The sequence below is a fragment of the Lepidochelys olivacea genome (assembly GCF_965140295.1).
Source record: "Lepidochelys olivacea isolate rLepOli2 genome assembly, chromosome: 14".
Classification (NCBI taxonomy): domain Eukaryota; kingdom Metazoa; phylum Chordata; order Testudines; family Cheloniidae; genus Lepidochelys; species Lepidochelys olivacea.
In genome coordinates this window covers 35,057,241-35,078,222 of record NC_140424.1, presented here as the reverse complement: position 1 = coordinate 35,078,222, position 20,982 = coordinate 35,057,241, and the positions used below count along the sequence as shown (strand labels likewise).

Here is a 20,982-nt window from a genome sequence, read left to right as displayed (position 1 = left end):
TACTAAGTTTATTACGCTTGAGCGTGGTGCCCCTCTGCTAGTCAGGAAGGGACCCCAAATGCAGATTATACAAAGGTTATATACCTTTCAGCAAAGCATGATGCCCTTGTGCATCAGAAACCTTAGCCAATAAACAAACCCTTTTCTTATTTACCATCTATTCCTGCTAGGTGCATTCCTCATGCTAAACTAGTATGTTAATTACACAGCATGGTCCTAAAGCAATGCATTAGTAACTTTTATTATTAAAATAGAAGGCTCCACATTAAAGGCCAAAAAGTTAAAAACAAACAAAAAACAAATACCGGAAGTCAAGGCAAGCTAAAAACAAGAAAAAGTGTTTCACAAAAATGCAGTATCTAAGGAACACTCCTCCTGGTACATAATGTGCTTGCTTCTAGACAATGGTGGGCCCCCCCTCCGACCAAAATGGAGTCACATATGTTAACTTTTCCTTAACATTAGGTTCAGTGTACAGCAAATATTTTAGAAATGCATCTAATGACAGTTTAAAGACTTGATGACAAATGCTGCCATTTCCCTTAAGAAGCTGTTCCAATGGTTTACTACCCTCACTGTTAAAATGTCATCTAATTTGCAGTTAGGGTATAAGTCAGGAAATGAAACTGATCACTGAAACACTTACATTCCCACAGCCATGGCCTCTGCCCATTCTTTGAGGAAGCTACTGGACGAAGTGGTCTGTCCCATCTGTCTGGGTTACTTCAAGGATCCAGTGAGCATAGACTGTGAACACAACTTCTGCCGAGTTTGTATCACAGAGCACTATGAACAAAGGAAAATGGAAACAGAGGGAGTTTTCTGTCCACAATGCAGGAAAAATATCAAGAAAGAGAATTTCCAGACCAACAGGCAGCTTGCCAACATAGTGGAAAATATTCAGCAATTAGGGATAAAATCTGAAGACCTAAAAAAGCAGATAGTCTGCAGGCAACACAAGGACAAAGAGAAGCTGTTCTGTGAAAATGATGATAAGGTGATTTGTCTGGTTTGTGATAAAATCCAGGAGCACAGAACTCACACACTGGTGCCCATCGAGAAGGCTGCACAGCAATACAAGGTAGGAAACATTATTTATTTCTAAATAGTCAGGAGAAATTAAGTCACTGCAGGGTAAGTTTATGTAACCCCTCTGCCAGGCCAAATTGACAGCAGCAAGGGCTGGGTTCAGTACACAGGGGTTCCCTTTCAACAATACCATGCAAAACCGGCTGGAGCCTTCACCCATTGACCTGGGAAAATTACACACACAGAGCTGGGCACCTCAAAGAGGCAATACTTCCCCTCTCACAAGCACAGAGTCTCGGTATAGCAAAAATCTTTAACGACATGAGGTAAACAACTCAGCATTAAATTGGGAAAACACCACAACTAGGGTTCATAAACACAAACCATGAACCAGAAGACCCACCCCCAAGCAGATTGGGCTGGGTCCTTTCCCTTTGGTTCTTGAGTCCAGCAACCCAAAAGTCTCCCCCTCCTACAATTTCTGTCCCTGGTCAGTGCAGCCCCACAATGGAGTTCTGCTGCAATCTTTACTGTGAGCCACTCCCCTCTACTAGCCACTCACCAATATGTCTTCAGCCCCCCCCTTAACACAGCTTTCGGTGATTTTAGCTCTTAATAACTGCAGCTCTTTAGTGATTTCAGCTGCTAGTAGGGGAGCCTCAGTACTGGTACACCACTAGCCTAGAGTAGGTCTAAAGTTCAGATCTAATTTCAGTTCTGCAGCATGTAACAAGACTTCTAAGGGAGTCAAAATTAGCCCTATCATTACACTGTAAAGAAGTCACATAGGACCAACCCCAACTCTCCAACCTCTCTCTCTCTCAATTCAGAGGGTTTTGGAACCCATGTCCCTTGCCTAACAAGCGCTACTTAGGTGAGGGCGAGTCCCTCTGTCATAAAATGCCAAGTACAGTTCTACTGTCCTTGAGTCACATAACCAGGATAACAACACTTTATTACTCCTGCCCCAATAACAGAGAGACTGGGGATCCCACAGCAGCCAAAGTGACCATTTGGGCAAGCAGTCCCATTATGCTAGGCAGGGTGGGTGTGCCCATGCAAACGAGATCAGCCCCTGAAGGCCTTTTCCACAGCTCACCACCAGATGTCAGGGTAGAGCCCATTCTGACTCAGCTTATATTTAATTTTAAAATTACATGGAGTTTAGCCATGACAGCTAGGAGTCTTCTAAATACACTGGGTGAAATCCTGGCCCTATTGAAGTCAATGGAAAACTCCGAGACCTGGATCCTGGATCCACAAAGGTACATTGAAACCTAAAACCCAGTTTTAGGTGTCACCGCGATCAAGAGCCTCTTTATTTACCCAAAGTGGAACAGCTTCAACAGGAGAGATGGAGGGAGCCCTACTTTAAACATTCCCAGTGGTTAGAGCAGGGGTGGGCAAACTACAGCTCGTGGGGACATCATCCAGCACATCAGACGTTTTAATCCAGCCCTGGAGCTCGTGCCGGGGAGTGGGGCCTGGGGCTTGCCCCGCTCTGGCCCTCCAGACAGGGAGCGGAGTCAAGGGCTTTCCCTGCTCCATGCATGCTGTGGCTCTGCACGGCTCTCGGAAACCGCAGCATATCCCCCCTCCAGCTCCTACATGTAGGGGCAGCCAGGGAGGTACGCACGCTGCCCCCGCCCCCAACACTTTCCTGCAGATCCCATTGGCCAGGAACCACAGCCAATGGGAGATACAGGGGCGGCACCTACCTATGGGGAAGCACGTAGAGCCACCTGGCCAGCACCGCACGTCTGCGTAGGAGCCAGAGAGGGGACATGCCGCTGCTTCCGGGAGCTGCAGGGGCGGCACTTGCGGATGGGGCAGGGCACAGAGCAGCCTGGCCATGCCTCCAGGTAGGAGCCGAAGAGGGCACATTTCACTACTTCCAGGAACTGCTTGAGATAAACATCACCTGAAGCCTTCACCCCTGACCTTCTCCCATGCCCCAACCCCCTGCCCCAGCCCTGATCCCCCTCCTGCCCTCCGAACCCCTCGGTCCCAGACTGGAGCACCCTCCTGCACCCCAAACCCCGATCCTTCATTCCCAGTCCCACCCCAGAGCCTGCACCCTCAGCTGGACCCATCATCACACACACACACACCCCAACCCCCTGACCCAGCCCCAGCCCGGAGCCTCCTCTGCATCCTCATTTCTGGCCCCACCCCAGAGCCCACACCCCCAGCCGGAGCCCTCACTCCCTCCCACACCCCAATCCCCAGTGTTTTGAGCATTCATGGCCCGCCATACAATTTCCATGACCAGATGTGTCTCCTTTCTCATCATTAGGCAGAGAGGGGGGAATTGAACCTGGGTCTCTTACATCCCAGCTGAGTGTGCCAACCACTAGACTAACAGTTATAAAGCAGGTGGCTTCTCCTCCTCCAGCTGTTTTGTGTGGAGTGAGGCAGACTCATAGCTCATTCCCCCAAGAAACAGCCTGGGTGTCCAACCACGTGACTCCAGGAGATGGCTTCTTGGCTGGGGGTCACTGGCAGAGATAGATGCCTCCCTGCAGCCTGGAGTAAGGTGTCTATCTCCCTGAATCGGGGGATTTAGGGCATCTCTCATCAACACTTCTCATTTGCTAGCTTAGGCAGCTCCCACCCCGGCATGCTGGGGTTTGTGGATCTCAGGCTAAGGTGCTGTCTCTCCTCATGCATTGTACAGGGAGCGTAGCCCCTAACTCAGGCTTTGTGGATCACAGTGTTGTTCCTAAGGTATTTGAGGATCTTAAAAGTTAGGCATTGCAATGCCGAGTGTCGCAATGTCAAAGTCCCTTTGTGGATCCTGGCCCCACTGATGTCAATCAGACCAGGATTTCACCCACTGAACATATTAGAACGTCTCTGACTTGAAACTCTGCTTGGCAGCCCTCCAGCCCGTGCAGGGCATCTATGAACTTTCTGACTATTGTTTTCACTCCCCCATGGTCTCTTGCTCTTACAAGAAATTAAAGCAACAGTAATGCTTTGTACTTGCACACAGCATGCGGCTTCCCATCCCGGGCTCGCAGACCCCACACAGACAGTGGGTCTAGCCACAGAGCCCTGCCCTGTTCACCTTGCTTTGCACACAGGGACCCAAGGCACAGAGAGGGGACGGGCCCAGTTCTGCCCTCACTGACACCACTGGGAGTTTATACACGGGGTTTAAGGGGAGCAGGCCTTGTGTGAGCTGCCCAAGATCCACATGAGGAGTTTGTTTATCCAGGGTTGGTGCAGACAGAGCTGCCGAACTGGCTGAAGCAGTTTAAAAGCCAGTGTGATGCTCGTGCTCCAGTGCTGTGGGCTGGAGCCCAAGGTCTGTCAGTGGGGTTCCCAGCGCTGGGGAAGGGGTCCCAGCCACACACCTTGATACAAACACAATCCCTCCATCCTAGGGGGTGGAGTTAACCCCTGGAACAAGCACCAAGAGCACAACACGTTTCTCTAACCCAGACAGAGCAGGAGCAGATCCAGGTCAGGCTCTCTAGCAGGGGTTACACAGATTCCCTCACCCTGGCACAGCACACAGCTCTTCCCTTCCCACCCCCATGCCTGGCTAGACACTCAGGCTCCCTGTCCCATGCCAAGCAGCTTCCTCTGGCCCCTCACCCAAGGCCTTTCCCTTTCCTTCTTTCTTTGATTTCCTTCTGAATTTCCCAGTCTGGTCCCCCAGCTCATTGGCTCAAACCCTCCCTGGGATCAGAGTTAATTCTCTGTGTTTGAGTGGCACTCCCCCACCTCCTGCCAATCAGGACAAGCTGGGGCGGGGGGTGTCCCGCTGGGCGCTGAACAGGTTCTTCCTTATATGACACCACTACTCCCTGAGCCCCTTCCACAAACCCTTCATTGCCCCACAAGGCATGGCAGGTGAGCAGAAAATCACCACCCCGAATCTTGGATCTGGCAGTTTGGGGACCCAATACAACAGCTCTGCAGAGAGCCCCGGGGTCACTCAAATCAGCTCTGTCTGTGGCAGAGCTGGGGACAGAACCCAGGTCCCTCCACTGCTGGCTTGTGCTTGGCCACAAACCCCTCCTTCCACCCATGGGTGAGGAATCCCCAGGGCTCTGACTCAGTGCAGCAGAATTCTCCAGGCATCGTTTTCCCCACAGGTGAAACTCCACAACGACATTGAGCTTCTGAAGAAAGCGAGAGAAGAGATTTCAAAGCTGGAATCCAGAGAGCAAAATAAACCAAAAGAGTGGAAAGTAAGTGTCTGCGGTTTGGTTTAATCTCTCATTTCATTTAGGTGTTTTAAAGAATTTACGAGAGACTCTCGATAAAAATAGACAACACGAGCATAGCATTAAAACAAATAAACCCTGTTTATTATTATAATCAGACTTTAATTCCTGAAAATGTTTGGCCTGAGGAATATGGAGGGTAATGGAAGTGCAAAATTAGCAGATCTACATGGCACTTAACAATAATACATTGATTTACCCTGACTCAAAATGCAAATGAGGCCCAGATAAATCCATATTTTATTCATCTGTATTTCTATTGCAGAAGCCCCTTCTGGATCAAGGCCAGTAGGAAGGCAGAGGGCCAGACTCTTCCCTGTCTCACCCCTTGTGTCAGCATTTACAGCAGGGCCAAATCTGTGTAAAATGCCGCTGTTCTGATTTGGTCAATTTTACACTGACCCTGCTCACTGGGGTAGCCCTGCTCTCGCTCACACCAGCTTTACACTGCTATAGCCCCATTAGCATGGATAGGGTTACTCCTGATTTACACTGGGTCAATGAGAGGGGAATCAGCCCTAGTAAGTCTAGTGGAGTTATACACGTTTAGAGTCAGTGTTACTGCACCATACTTAAGGCTGAAACACCATTTCAGTTTAAAGCTGACATTCAAAGTGCTCTACAATCCCCAGGCATGCTCAGATTGGTTTGAAAATTGTTGTTTGTTGAGGGACCAGTGCAGAATACATGGGGCAAATTTAGGGGCATTTGATCAAGGGATTCTGGAGACTGCATCCCCAACACCATATGATGATCTGTTTTTTAGATGCTAATTCTTTCCCATCTTTCCTTTTATGGACATTTTCCATTTCCTGATGAATATCTAGTGTAATGAAAGGATGGGTAGTGGAGGTTGCTTTTTCCCAAATATGAGTTTTGGGTTGGTTGTCTCAAGTGGGGGCAGAGTTAAGGATGTAATTGTTACTTGAAGGTGACTCTGGCCCAGATCCACAAAGGGACTTAGGTGTTACAAAACCAAAGCTTAAGACACCTGGAAAATCAGTGGCTTGGGGGCCTCAGCTCCCTGTACAATGAATGGGGGTAGGATGGTGCCTCTCTTATAACTTTTAGCCCAGTGGTTAGAGCATTCACGTGGGATGTGGGAGATTTTCCCCTTGGCCTGAGGGGCAGAAAGGATTGGAACAGGGGAATCTCACACTTCTCAAGAGAGTTGTGGGCAGAGTTGGGGGAAGGCAAGTCTCTTCTGTTGAAATTGTTCCACTGTGTGTAAATACTTATACAGTCACTGGGCCAGAGTGTAAAAGAGAATGGGTCTATAGCCCAGCTGTTGGGGTATCCACCTAGGAAGTGGGAGACGCAGAATCCGGTCCCCCTGCTTTACTGACTATTTACTCAGAAGTTATGGGTTTGATGCAGGAACCCCTTGGTGTAATTTTCTGTCCTGTGCCAGGCAGGGGGTCAGACTAGATGACCACAATGGTCCCTTCTGGCCTTAAAATATGAATCTCTGAACGTTCATTCAAATCTAATGTACTTCGCCCAAAATGGCCTTACACTTGATAATTCTGCTGATATTTATGGGTTTGTTTGTTCATTTTTATTCACTAAAGGAAAGAGTAAAGTGCCAGAAACAGCGAATCTTGTTTGAATTTGGGAAACTACAACTACTTCTGAATGAGGAAAAGAAACTCTCTCTCCAGAGACTGGCTGAGGAAGAGAGGGAGACTCTGAAGAAACTAAATGAGAATGTAACCAAACTCGCCCAGCAAAGCTCCTCTCTTCAGCAGCTGATCTCAGAGATGGAGGAGAAGTGCCAGCAACTGGCCACTGAGCTGCTGCAGGTGAGTTGTACAAAGTTCCCCTTTAGTTTCGATTTTCCACATCCATGGAGACAAATACAGACTGTTCTCCCCCCCGCCCCCCCCCATTATCATTATTATTACTGATTTACTATTTATTTACGTAGTGCCACAGATTTATAGTATTACACACCATTATTAGCAATATTTAGGCCAAAATGTTCACATTTGGCTCCCTATAGTTAGGGACCTAAGGGTAGAATGATCAAAAACACTAAGTGACTTAGGAGCCCACATCTCATTTTGAAGAATGACTTAGGGCCAGATTTTCAGAAGTATGTAGGTGCCTAGCGATGCAGATTGGCACCTTGTGAGGTTTTCAAAAGCATCAAATAAGTTAGGCACCTAGCTCCCATTGACTGGTTTTAATGTTCCTATCAGGGTAGCACCCACCAACTGCTGGATGCCTTCCAGTACCCAGAAAGACACAGCCCCGCCCCTAAAAACAGGGGTAGTCAATAGGCAGACTGTGGGCCAAATCTGGACTGCCAGATGCTTTTGAACAGCCCCGAAATATTTTATTTACTTATTATCATTATTGTTATTTTATTTATTTATTTTGGTTATTCTCTCTGGAGTCTGGACCTTTGACCAAGAAATTTGGACCTTTACAAACAATAATTGACTACCCTTGCCCTAAAAGATTAGCCAATCAACATTCCTAGGTTCTTACGTGGTGCCCATCACCATGGTATCAGAGCACCTCCCAACATCATCAAGTGTAGGCATCAAGATAAAGTTCTCTCTTTCCACCAGTCAGCAGAGCGGAACTTTGTTATTGGTAGGGCAGTTAGAAGACACATTTTCACAGTAAGGTCAGCACATTTTATCCAGTATTTGCAGCCTCTAGAGGCCAGTTTTACCATCACTTTTTGCACTACAGTTGCTATTTAACACCTGTATAAGCATGATTTAGACAGTGGCTTTTTCTAATCTTGTGATTTATTTTGGCAGCTCAGCACAGTAGCTGGAAAATCTGCAGAATATTTTTGTGAAAATTAAATTTCTCTTATTGTTGTTTTCAAATAGTTAATACACTATTTAGTGACCCAGTGCACCCCACAGTACCATTAGTGACTGATGAGTCATGCATCTGTCTGCACTTCTCTGGGGCTGGCGTTGTGCATGAGCACCATTGCAATCATACACCATTCAGTTATTATTACCTAATTATTACAAATCTCAATGTAACTCAGAGCAGCAGGTGTTTTCTGCAAAGTCTCAGGGAACAGAGAAAATTAACAAGCCGTTCTGTGAACAAGGGAGATGTCATGGTAGGGGTCTACTACAGACCACTTAACCAGGAAGAAGAGATGGATGAGGCATTTTTTTAAACAACTAACAAAATCATCCAAAGCACAGGACTTGGTGGTGATGGGGGACTTCAGCTACCCAGACATCTGTTGGGAAAACAACACAGCAGGGCACAGATTATCCAACAAGTTCTTGGAATGTATTGGAGACCATTTTTTATTTCAGAAGGTGGAGAAAGCTACTAAGTGGGAGGCTGTTCTAGATTTGATTTTCACAAACAGGGAGGAACTGATTGAGAATTTGAAAGTGGAAGGCAGCTTGGGTGGAAGTGATCATGACATGACAAGAGTTCATGATTCTAAGGAATAGTAGGAGGGAGACCAGCACAATAAAGACAATGGATTTCAAGAAGGCAGACTTTAGCAAACTCAGGGAGTTGGTAGGTAAGACCCCATGGGAAGCAAGTCTAAGAGGAAAAACAACTGAAGACAGTTGGAAGTTTTTCAAAGAGACATTATGAAGGACTCAAGAGCAAACTATCCCACTGCATAGGAAAGATAGGAAGTATGGCAAGAGACCATGCTGGCTTAACCAGGAGATCTTCAATGATCTAAAAATCTAAAAAGAGTCCTACAAAAAGGGGAAACTAGGTCCAATTACAAAGGATGAATATAAACAAATAACACAAGTATGTAGGGACAAAATTAGAAAGGCCAAGGCACAAAACGAGATCAATTTAGCTAGAGACATAAAGGGTAACAAGAAAACATTCTACAAATACATTAGAAGCAAGAGGAAGACTAAGGACAGGGTAGGCCCATTACTCAATGAAGAGGGAAAAACAATAACAGAAAATGTGGAAATGGCAGAGGTGCTTAATGACTTCTTTGTTTCGGTTTTCACCAAGAAGGTTGGTGGTGATTGGACATCTAACATAGTGAATGCCAGAGAAAATGAGGTAGGATCAGAAGCTAAAATAGGGAAAGAACAAGTTAAAAATTAAATAGACAAGTTAGATATCTTCAAGTCACGAGGGCCTGATGAAATGCATCCTAGAATACTCAAGGAGCTTACTGAGTAGATATCTGAGCCATTAGCTATTATCTTTGAGAAGTCATAGAAGATGGGAGACATTCCAGAAGACTGCAAAAGGGCAAATACAGTGCCAATGTATAAAAAGGGAAATAAAGACAACACAGGGACTTACAAACCAGTCAGCTTAACTTCTGTACCTGGAAAGATAATGGAGCAAATAATTAAGGAATCAATTTGCAAACATCTAGAAGATAATAAGTTGATAAGTAACAGTCAGCATGGATTTGTCAAGAACAAATAGTGTCAAACCAACCTGATAGCTTTCTTTAACAGGGTAACAAGCCTTGTGGATGGGGGAAGCGGTAGATGTGGTATATCTAGACTTTAGTAAGACTTTTGTTATAGTCTTGCATGACCTTCTCATTAACAAACTAGTGAAATACAACCTAGGTGGAGTGACTATAAGGTGGGTGCATAACTGGTTTGATAACCATTTCAATTTATCAGTGGTTCACAGTCATGCTGGAAGGGCATAAAGAGTAGGGTTCCACAAGGATCAGTTTTGGGTTCTGTTCAATATCTTTATCAATGATTTAGATAATGGCATAGAAAGTACAGATGATAGCAAGCTGGGAGGGGTTGCAAGTGCTTTGGAGGATAGGATTAAAATTGAAAATGATCTGGGCAAACTGGAGAAAAGGTCTGAGCTAAATAGGATGAAATTCAATAAGGACAAATGCAAGGTACTCCACTTAGGAAGGAACAATCGGTTGCACACATACAAAATGAGACATGACTGCCTAGGAAGGAGTGGACCACAAGTTAAATATGAGTCAACAGTGTAACACTGTTGCAAAAAAAGCAAACATCATTCTGGGATGTATTACCAGGAGTGTTGTAAGTAAGAAACGAAAAGTAATTCTTCCACTTTACTCCACGCTGATTAGGCCTCAACTGGAGTATTGTGTCCAGTTCTGGGCACCACATTTCAGGAAAGATGTGGACAAATTGGAAAAAGTCCAGAAAAGAGCAACAAAAATGATTAAAGGTTTAGAAAACATGACCTCTGAGTGAAGATTGAAAGAACTGGGTTTGTTTAGTCTGGAGAAGAGAAGACTGAGAGGGGACATGAGAACAGTTTTCAAGTACCTAAAAGGTTGTTACAAGGAGGAGGGAGAAAAATTATTCGCCTTAACCTCTGAGAATAGGACAAGATGCTATGGGCTTAAATTGCAGCAAGGGAGGTTTAGGGTGGACATTAAGAAAAACTTTCTAACTGTCTGGGTAGCTAAACACTGGAATAAATTGCCAAGGGAGGTTGTGGAATCTTCATTATTGGAGATTTTTAAGAGCAGGTTAGACAAACACCTGTCAGGGGTGGTCTAGATGGTGCTTGGTCCTGCCATGAGTGCAGGGGATTGGACTAGATGGCCGCTTGAGATCCCTTCCCGTCCTATGATTCTATTCTTCTAACAGCTGAACAGTACAACACTAACACTTCCTTATTTACTGTCTCCGTAGGATGTAAAGGGCACACTGGCCAGGTGAGATTCCATGTTCAGTTCACCATCAATTTCTATCAAGCCCATTGCACGGGTGCCTGTGCTGAGCGTCGATAACTGGACTGTGTTCTCCGTAGGAGTGAGCAGATGAGGCTGCAGGGACCAGAGCTCAGTGCTGCTGAACTGAAGGATGCATACAGAGTCCCCGGCATGATGGAAGTGCTGAGGGAATTCACAGGTAAGTTAACACTAACGCAGCAGGGGCTCTGTAGGTTTTCCTATCTGCAACCTGAAAAGCACCCATGTTTCCCCATTCCTAAAGCCAAGTGCCAGGTTCCTCTGGGCTCTTCCAGCCAAAGGTACTAAAAGTGCTATGATACAGAGAGGCCAATGCGTTAATACCGGGCCCCCTATGGAAAAGGGGCACTTACATTCAGGGACTCTGCCTTTGATGATTTAACACTGGAAAAGCCTGTGAAGTAAATGTACCAACTCCTGCAGTGACATTGGAACAATTTGTACAGTGGGGGTGCTCAGAGTCATTGAACCAAGCTATACACCCTGTATATGATGGAAACCACTTCAAGCCAGGGGTTCCTGCCACACCCCCAGCACCTCTAGTTCCAGCACATCTGCATTGCTGGTAAAAATCCAATCACTGCTCGGTCCCCAGGGGCTGTGAACTGTTAGCATTACATATAATTCAGAAAGGGAACAACACTTGGCTCTTATATGGAGTTATTCAGCCACAACTTGCAAAGTGCTTTCCAAGGAGGAAGTTTTCATTGTCCCAGCGTTCCAGAGGGGAAACTGAGGCACAAAGACATGCCCAAGGTCAGACCAGAGCCAGGAACAGAACGAAGGTCTCCTAGTTTGTTGCCCCAGGCACTGGCCACTCCTGGCTCCTATAGAAGCTGTAACCGTTGCAATATTCAGCATTGACAAGACATCTCAAAGTCACCAACATGTGCCATATAAGTGGCTGTCAGGAGTGGAACAGCTGGGGGCATTGTCCCAGGCCTGGCACTCCCAGCAAGAATAGGCAGCAGCCTGTGGCAGCTGCCTGCAGTACTGGAATAAACAGGCTGCTCAGACTCCTGCCTACAACACCAGCTGACTGCTGCAGTTCCGCTTTCCTGGCAGCCCCTGCCTGCCCCTGGAGACAGGATGTGAGAGGCCAGTGCCAGCTAGCCTGAGCCAAGGGTCACCCCTGCCTGTCCCCTCTCCTTTCCCCTGGCCTGAGGAGAACCCCAGACACCACAGAGGGGTCCGGGGAGGAGCCACCCCAGCTAAATGGTCCAGCTCTGAGACTTTTCACTACAGCTGGTCAAAAATGCTACGCCCCTTCTTCCAACACCAATGTCCTGTTCTGCCGTGAGTGTCGTCCCCCTGCCAGGCGATAGCAGATCGCAGAGCATTGCAGGTTGGCTTCCCAGTGCAGGAGAAATAAGTGACTTGGAGCCTGGGTCTATTCTGAGTGTCACTTGATTTTTTTCATTTTTACCAGATTTTTTGTTTTTTCAGTTAAACAAAACCTGAGAAAAAGTTGTCCATGTTTTCACTGAAAACTTTTGAAAGAAGGAAACAACAAAAAAAGAGTTAGCTTTTTATTTAACCAGTTCTTCTTTTGCCTTCCCCTTCATCCGTGTAACTGAGGCGGGAAGGAGGGAGACGGGATATTGGCGCGGAGGAACGCCTGAGGTCAGAGTGAAGGATTTGCACTGGAGTGCAATGGTGGGAGTATGCCACTGCACATGCTGGAGCTGTGAACGTGCTGCCCGGGATGTGCACATTAAGATTTGCTTCCCTTCAGAACCCTCCTCTGGGCATGCCCTTGTGTTCAGGGATTGGGTGGTTTGATGCTCCCCTGTCCAATTCAGCAGATGTCACCGTTCTGAGTGCGGTTTCTCTTTCTGGGAAGTGCCTTGGTTCTATGCATGAAAGTGGTGAAGTGGAACCCTCAATAACATTGTTATTCTCTTGGGCTACTGCTAAGGAGGTGTTACAGCTGTTGCCTTAGAGGGGGGCCTGCTGCTCCCCATCCCATCCATCACACCGGGCTGCCCATCATGGCGGGGGCATTAAAAGTGGCACCTGAAGTAGTGCCAGGAACACGGGACTGTGAGCAAGTGGCAGCAGCATCAACTGCCCCCCACAGGATCCCTCACTGCTCCAGAATATTCTCGTGTGACCTGAGCCCCTTGTCCCTCCCGCCCACGCACCAAGATGAGCCTCCTGGGGCATATGCACCGACTCCGTAAGTGCTCCGGGGCTGGAGCACCCATGGGGAAAAAATAGAGGGTGCTCAGCACCCATCGGCAGCCCCACGGATCAGCATCTACCCCTTCTCCCCAGCCCCTCCCACCCACCGTGATCAGCTGTTCAGCTGGTGGTGTGCAGGAGGTGCTGGGTGGGAGGAGGAGGAGGAGCAGGGGTGGGAAGAGGTGGGCAGAGGGGGCGGACTGGGGGCAGGAAGAGGCAGGGCAGGGGTGAGAGCTTGGGGGAAAGGGTGGAGTGGGGGCAGGGCCTGGAGTGGAGCGGGGGTCAGGCACCCCCCAGGAACAGAGGAAGTTGGCACCTATGCCCTTGGGCCTGGGCATGGCTGAGCTCTGAGCCTGTCATGATCCTGAGCCTTTCTCCTTGGTTCTTCATTTAGGAAGGGGCCAGCCTCCTGCCACCCCCTGGAACCACATCCTGGGCACCCCCTCTGCCTGCCTGGTGCAAGCCCCTTCCCTTGCCCCCCTTTGGGTCCCCTGGTCCAAGCCCTTCCCCTCATCCCATCTCTGCCCCACTGGTGCCCACATCTCCACACCTCTCTGCCCCTCTAGGGCCGGCCCTTCTCCATATCCCACTTTCTACCCCCCTGTGCTCACCTGTTCCCCCACTCCCACCATGCCCCCTGGTGCCCACCCTCTCCTCTCTCCCCTCTCCCCTCCTTGCATCTGCCCCTCTGCTCAACCCTCCCCATCCCTTTTGATGTCTACCCCTTCCCCCGCTCCACCTCTGTCTTCCTGGCACCCACCCCTCATGCCCCTCTCCCCCTTGATAACTGACCTTTCCCTTGCTCCCTTATTGCCCCCTGGGGTCTGCCCCACCCCTTGCCTCCTCATTCCCCTCTGGCACCTGCCCTACCCCTCAGCCCTCTTTGTCCCCTTGTCACCTGTGCCTTCTCCCATCCCCTCCTTTTCCTCAGGTGCCCACCTGTCTGCTCACCCTCTGCAGCACCCTAGAACCTGCTCTTCCCTTCACACACCCCCGCCTCCTCCTCGTGCCCATTTCTTCCCTTGGCCCCCCACTGCCCTTGTGTCCCGGAGTCCCCGGGTGATGCTCTGGAACTGCTCCCTACGAAGCCAGCCAGGACTCTGGGGAAGTCACCTTTCTGTGAGCAGACTGTCTTCAGGACACACAGCTCACACAACTGCCACCTTCCTGGGTCTGATCTCGGAGCATTCAGCATCCTCTGCCTCTCTGTGCACTGCCCACAGCGAGTCCGCCCAGGCGGGCTCCTGGGGAAGCCAGAAGGTCCTGCACCCCAACTTCGCACTCAGCCATGACTCTTAGTCAGCCAGTAAAACGGAAGGTTTATTAGACGACAGTAACATGGTCTAAAACAGAGCTAGTAGGTGCAGAGAACAGGACCCCTCAGCCGGGTCCATTTTGGGGGGCAGTGAGCCAGACAACCACGTCTGCACTTCACTCCATGTCCCCAGCCAGCCCCAAACTGAAAACTCTCTCCAGCCCCTCCTCCTCTGGGCTTTGTCCCTTTCCCGGGCCAGGAGGTCACCTGATTCCTTTGTTCTCCAACCCTTTAGGTCTCACCTTGCAGGGGGGAAGGGCCCAGGCCATCAGTTTCCAGGAAACAGGGTGTCGGCCATTCTCTGTGTCCAAACCCCTGCACACACCTGCCCTCTAGGGCTCTGCAACGATCATACACCTTTATCCCACCACCTAGATACTTAAGAACTGCATAGGGGAAACTGAGGTACCCCCACAATATTCAGAGGAAACATTAAGAACAGTCCCGCTTCGTCACATCTTGTGCCTGCTCCTTTCCTCTGCCCCTCCCCTGTGTCCCTCCACCCCCTCTGTTTCTGTCACCTGCCCCTCCCCTTTCCACTTACAGCATCAGCCTGCCCCCCACCCCGGCGCCTACTGGCACCTTCTCCCCTCCCCCCCCCCCCCACCGCCCTTTCCCCCTCATTGTCTCCTCACAGGCAGACAGGCCCTGACTCCCCTCAGGCAATAACACTCCCACCCCTCAGCGATTGGACTGGACGCAGGTTAATTTCTCTTTGATCCCAGTGACCAGCCCCTGCCCCCGGTTCTGACTCTGTGACTCTCTCCCCAGTGGAGGTGACTCTGGATCCAGACACGGCAAATCCCAGCCTCGTCCTGTCTGAGGATCGGAAACGTGTGAGACTCGGAAACACACGCCAGGATCTGCCCGACAAGCCTGAGAGATTTGATACAGGCCCCAATGTCTTGGGTTCTGAGGGGTTCAAGGGCGGGAAGCGTTACTGGGAGGTGGAGGTGGGAGACAAGCCTGAGTGGGCTCTTGGGGTTTGCAGGGAATCTGTGAGCAGGAAGGGGAAGGTCTTCCTCTCCCCTGAGGATGGATACTGGGCTGTGTGGCTGAGGGGTAAGAAATATGAGGCTCTTACCGATCCCTTGAGCCTCCTCCCAGTGAGCATCAGGCCCGGCCGGGTGGGGATTTTCCTGGACTATGAGGCGGGCGAGGTCTCCTTTTACAATGTGACTGACAGGTCCCATCTCTTCACTTTCACTGGCACCTTCTCCAGGATGCTCTGCCCTTTTTTCTGTCCTGGTCTCAACACTGGGGGTGAAAACGCGGCTCCCCTGATCATCTGCCCGGTCCCAGCTCAGGCCAGAGGGAATCTCTGTCCCTGACAGTGACACCTGTAGCAGAGACTGGCCCCTCCCAGCGCTGACCAGCCCCCAAGTCTGTTCTCCTGGGGATGGTCTAAAGGGCATCATCTGCCTGCCCCCTCCACCCCTTTCTCTCTCAGTTCCCAGCACCAGGCCTGTGAGCTGGGGGAGGGGAGAGAGGATGAGAAGGGGGTGCAGGAAGCAGGCGCAGAGAGGCATGGGTGCAATGTCAGGGGTGGCACGGTGGTGTGGGAAGGGGCCTGAAGCATCAGGAAGGGAAGAGCCCAGATCACAAGTGGAAGGGATGTAATTAGAGGGGGTGGGGAGACAGACCACATGTGGGACAATCCCCTGGTCTAAATGACAGCGGTGAGGAGAGGGGCCCAGTGAGTGTGAGGGGGCCAGTGAGCGCCTGGGGCATTTCCTGCCCTGGGGGAGTCTCTGCCCATGGAGGGGAGTGAAACGGCCATAGGGGGCAGCATGGGGGCAGAGGTGAGAGAACCGGGGCCCTGCTGCAGGGGCTGCTCTGTGCTGCAGACTCAGCAGTGTGGGGGGAGCTGGTCCCAGCTCGATGGAAGGAGGGGTGGGAAGTGGGGATTCATTAGCGGGGTCAGGGGTAGGGGAGTGAGAGCCCAGCCCCAGGGCTGTGTGAGCAGGCTGGGTACAGGCACCACTCATGGGAAGGATCCCAGGTAATTTCCCCCGCCCCCCCTGCATTTCCTTGCTCCACACACCCCTGCCTCTGGTGCAGTGTGTGACATGGCTCCCAGCATAGGATAATACTGGTAAGAAATACTGACAGACAGCTACTGGTTTTTGCTGCCCCTCACCTTTCCCCACCCCCTGGCCCAGGTGTAGCAGATGATGGTGGAGAGGGATCATTCACTCGTCTCAGAATTTCTACCCCTGTGAAATCTCAACGTAAAATATGGAGCAAAAGAAAGAATTTTAAAAAAAAATTGTTCCAATTTAGGAAATGTCAGTACAGTAACAAGAATATTTTAATATCCTTTTCAACAGTATTTCCAAAACAAGCATCTAAACATATTTTTAGAAATAGAATTATTTACATTTATTTTGTGATTCTTCCCTGAAATCTCCATTAAAGATTAACTTCTCTCAATGGCATCATTTGTATTTAAAGAGTTTCATTTCAAGAAATGCAAAATATTTATCCTAACCAAATAATTATAATTTTTTCAGATGGGGTTGTTTAGTTACAATGTACATGAGTCTAAACATCACAGGTACACACATGTGCTGCTGCTCTCTCTCTCTCTCCTTACTGTCTTGACTGGATCCCTCTGGAAGGCAGGGCACATGCACCCACCTCCTGCAGGACTCACACTGCAACTTTGCAAAGTAATAGGTGAAAAAATGATGACACAGAATTAATTAACCAAATATTTCAATGAACTCACATAAGATTATATAATGATATTCCTAGAACTTCTGTTAAATTAATTCATGTGATTTGTAACTTTCTAGCTACATATAATCAGTAATTAAGATATGACTCTCCCTTTCTTGTTCTCCTTCTCACAAATGAACAAAACATGGTCCCCAACCTCAAATGTTAATTTCCTATATATAGAAATCTCTTCTACCAAATCCTTTCTCGTTTGTTTCTCTTTAAAAATATTATTTGAAGCCAATGTACTGCCAGTGTCCACTGCTGATTTCATTGGTCTCTTTGTGTTCTTGGTTATCAGGACACAACAAATGTAGATTGATTCAGAAATAGAGAAGGGATTGTATTTCTTAACTGATTAATCACAAATTAACTTAACTGTATTAAAAAGACCCTGGCTCTTAAATATACTTACCATGCAATCCAGTGAAACTTAATGGGGAAACCTTTCTTCTCAGTCACACGTGATGCTTTTGTTGTCATGTGAGGTTTAGCGCACAAAGAAAATAAAGTTGTTCCAGGAAATTCAGCCCAATTGCTCTGGGTTCCATCCACCGCCTTCTGGAATGCTCTGTATATATACTGATGGATTGGTCTAAATTTCTTGAAATCAGTGATTGAAACTAATTTCTTGAAGAGCTGGCTGAGCAGAGTATGAGGGGAGGCTCATCACATGGCATTGCTAGGACTACTTTCTGTTTTAAACCTGATACGGTATGAACATTTTCAATGTAATAATTCAATTTTCAAGATTATTCACAATATGCAATTTATGGCAGAGCACCCTCCACTTACTTTGATTATTTGAAAATAAACACCTTTAAATTATCTTGTGATGGATTCATTTGGCTTTTCATCCAGTCTGCTGGTCTCTAGGTGGCCTAGGCTGGTGAAGCTCTGTGTTATTCCCAGTTTTTCACATCGAGAAAGATTAAGCTGAAAATACATTATTTTTCCATAAAATTTCCTTCAGAAATACTGGTGTTCCTTTTCCTATTTCTCACTGAAATTGTGGGTAATTACTGGGGTTTCTTATCTGGGGTTTCTTTATTGTGTTATTGCGTGGGAAAATATGTGGGTAAGCTGGTTAATGTACAAAACAATTGTTGGTATCTGAGGAGACATAACAATGTGTTGTCACTAACAATGTACAGTACAAACTGTCCTGAGGACAATGGTGGTGATGTTCATTGATAAATATCTGACTGTGAATGGGCTCCCCCTTCAGCTCCTGGAGCCCCTGGCTGGCAGGCTTCTTTGGGAAGTAAGCAGCCAGCACAGACCACCAGGCTACCTGCACCACATGTCTTTATTACTCTTTATGCTCCAGGTACATCACAGCAAAGCAGGGCTGGAACACCCAAGGGAAAAAATTAACAGGTGCTTAACACCCACCAGCAGCCAACCCCCCATCCCTCTCTCCCTCCCTCCCCCCAGTGCCTCCCACTCACCGTGGATCAGCTGTTCTGCAGCATGCAGGAGGTGCTGTGAGGAAGGGGGAGGAGCAGGGACAGGATGTGCTCGGGGGAGGGGATGGAATTGGGTGGGAAGGGGGCGGAGCAGGGCTTTGTGGAAATGGGCAGAGTGAAGGTTGAGCACCCCCGAGCCAAGTTGGAAGCTGGCACCTGTGCCCTGGGGTGGAAGGGACTTGATGGCTGCATTCCTGCTCACACCTTTTCTTGTCTAGAGCAGACTTGCCTGCAGAGCAGACTCCATCTTGGCCACAAGGGCAACAAAGTTACACTGAAACCAGAGAACATGACCCAGAGCACTCAAAGGTCTCCTTTGAGACCTAAGAGGGACCCAAACCAAGCACAAACTGCCTGTTGGAACCAGGCGCATGATCACTGAAAGGGCCTTAAATGCTACATCGCTGGACAGTTTCCTGTCCCTGAAGAAGCCAAACCTATTTTAATCTACAGTCTGTGCACTGACAATTTCTGACTTACCCAGCAGGGCAGTGATAGAACTGGGAGTAGAATCCAGGTCTCCTGATTGTTAGTCCAGCCCCATAACCATTAGACCATGCTGACTCCAAGGGAGCAACTTCTCTTTACATCCCCCACCAAGTCTTTGGTGTCTCTGCTTCTCTCACCATCTCCCTCTGTGCCCCTGAAGCCACCATCCTTTCCACACCTCTATCTCCTGTCTTCATGTCTCTGCGCACTACCCGTGTCTGCTCATGTTCTTGGGCAAAGAGGTCATCACTGCCATTGCTACGCCCCTAGGCATGCAAGCGGCTGACTCCCTGCGTGCATTGTGTTCACAGCAGAAGGCTGCAGATAATTGTGTGAGGTTCAGAGAGGAGATGGGCAGACAAATAGTTCCTCTGAAGCTGCCTGGCAGCTGTCTCCCCACTCCCCAGCAGCAATGGGGGCTTCCTGCAGTCAGGGAAGGTATTTGAGGTTCCCCAGCCCCTGCTTCTCCTCTGCTCTGCCGTCCAGGAAAGACCAGGTCTCTCTGCAGCTGAAGTTCCCACCCCCCACTTTTCACATCACCATTTCCTCCAAGTCCTGGATCCATAGAGCTTGAACCCTATTTGCCAAGCTATCGCATGGCTCCCAGTCTTCTCCGTGTTGTCCAGTAGCACTTTCCCCTGTGTGACAGCTAGTCCGTAGGGTGCAGTCTGCGGGAGGCACCAGGACCCTGCAGTTACCAGCAACCGGGGCTGAAGTCATGGAGGGCTTTGGAAGTCACAGATTCTGTGACCTCTGTGACAAAATTGTAGCCTTACTCATGATCATATAATTAATGTAACTAAGCTTTCTCTCACATGCCCTCTCAGCAACTACACACTGCAAACACTTCAAAGTATCCCCATTCCACCATAAAATATGTATAGAGTGGGGAGGAGCACTCAGGAATCACATAGAAACCATGTGGCCTAATGGAGAGACAACTGGACTGGGACTATTCCTGGCTCTGCCACTGGCCTGCTGGATGACCTTGAGCAAGTCACTTTACCACTCTGTGTCTCAGTTTCTCATCTGTAAAATGAGGATAATAATGTAAAGTTCTTTGGGATCTATTTATCAAAAGTGCTACGTAATGGATACATATGTAATGGATACATAAAAGCTAGGTTTTTTGGTCATTACCTAGCCACAGAAGCAATGAACTGCATTCTGAAACGAGAACTATAGCTGCCTAAACAACCACTAACTCCTACAACAAACATTTCTCTTTCTGTTAAAAAAACTCAGAAATTAAATGGCAAAAAAATTCATTAATGCAGAATTGAGGTTTAGCAGATTACTCTTGGGGGAATTCTGCACCACTGCGCAATACAAAATTTTAGCAGAATTAATGTTCTGCGCAGAATTTCCTTTTTCCCTTGCAGAAATGAGCTGAAGAAGTGCTGGGCTTCCACTAGGGGCCACTGGACCTGGCAGAGCCCAGCTCCCCAGCTTGTAAAGGGAAGACACTGCCTGGGGGAGGGGCATGGAGCTGGAGGCTTCCTGGCAGGTGAAGTTCTCAGCACACCCTGAAGGAAGGAGGCGGCATGCAGGAAACTCCATAGAAACCCAGGACCCAGCATCAGCCTGTTTCTCCCTCTGGATCCCTGGACTCTTGGAGGCAAGGGGTGAGAGTGTCTGGACTGGTGGGGGTGGGCCTCCGGTTGGATTCTGGGGGTAGGGGATGTGGGTGTCTGGGATCGGGGGTGGGGGGCAGAGAAACAGGAACTGGATTGTCATGAGGGTTTCTTTAACTCTCTGCTCCTGTGGGAGTTTTTGTTGTTATCTGTGCTGTTACAGACATGGCTGCTGACAGGTATTTTGAAATAAATTACCAAAATAATTGAAATT

The 20,982-nt window shown here is 48.6% G+C and overlaps 1 protein-coding gene across 1 annotated transcript; it reads left to right on the top strand.

Annotated features, from left to right (window-relative positions):
* Nucleotides 1–802: 802 nt before the first annotated feature.
* Nucleotides 803–15,966, top strand: LOC311530270 (E3 ubiquitin-protein ligase TRIM21-like; the record flags this gene model as incomplete). The annotated part of the gene is made up of 6 exons (XM_084646728.1): nucleotides 803–1,081; nucleotides 5,136–5,231; nucleotides 6,839–7,069; nucleotides 10,898–10,920; nucleotides 11,016–11,116; nucleotides 15,227–15,966. The coding sequence occupies 6 exons, from the start codon at nucleotides 803–805 to the stop codon at nucleotides 15,784–15,786; spliced, it is 1,290 nt and encodes a 429-aa protein (XP_084502854.1). The 3' UTR covers nucleotides 15,787–15,966.
* Between the last annotated feature and the right edge of the window lie 5,016 nt (nucleotides 15,967–20,982).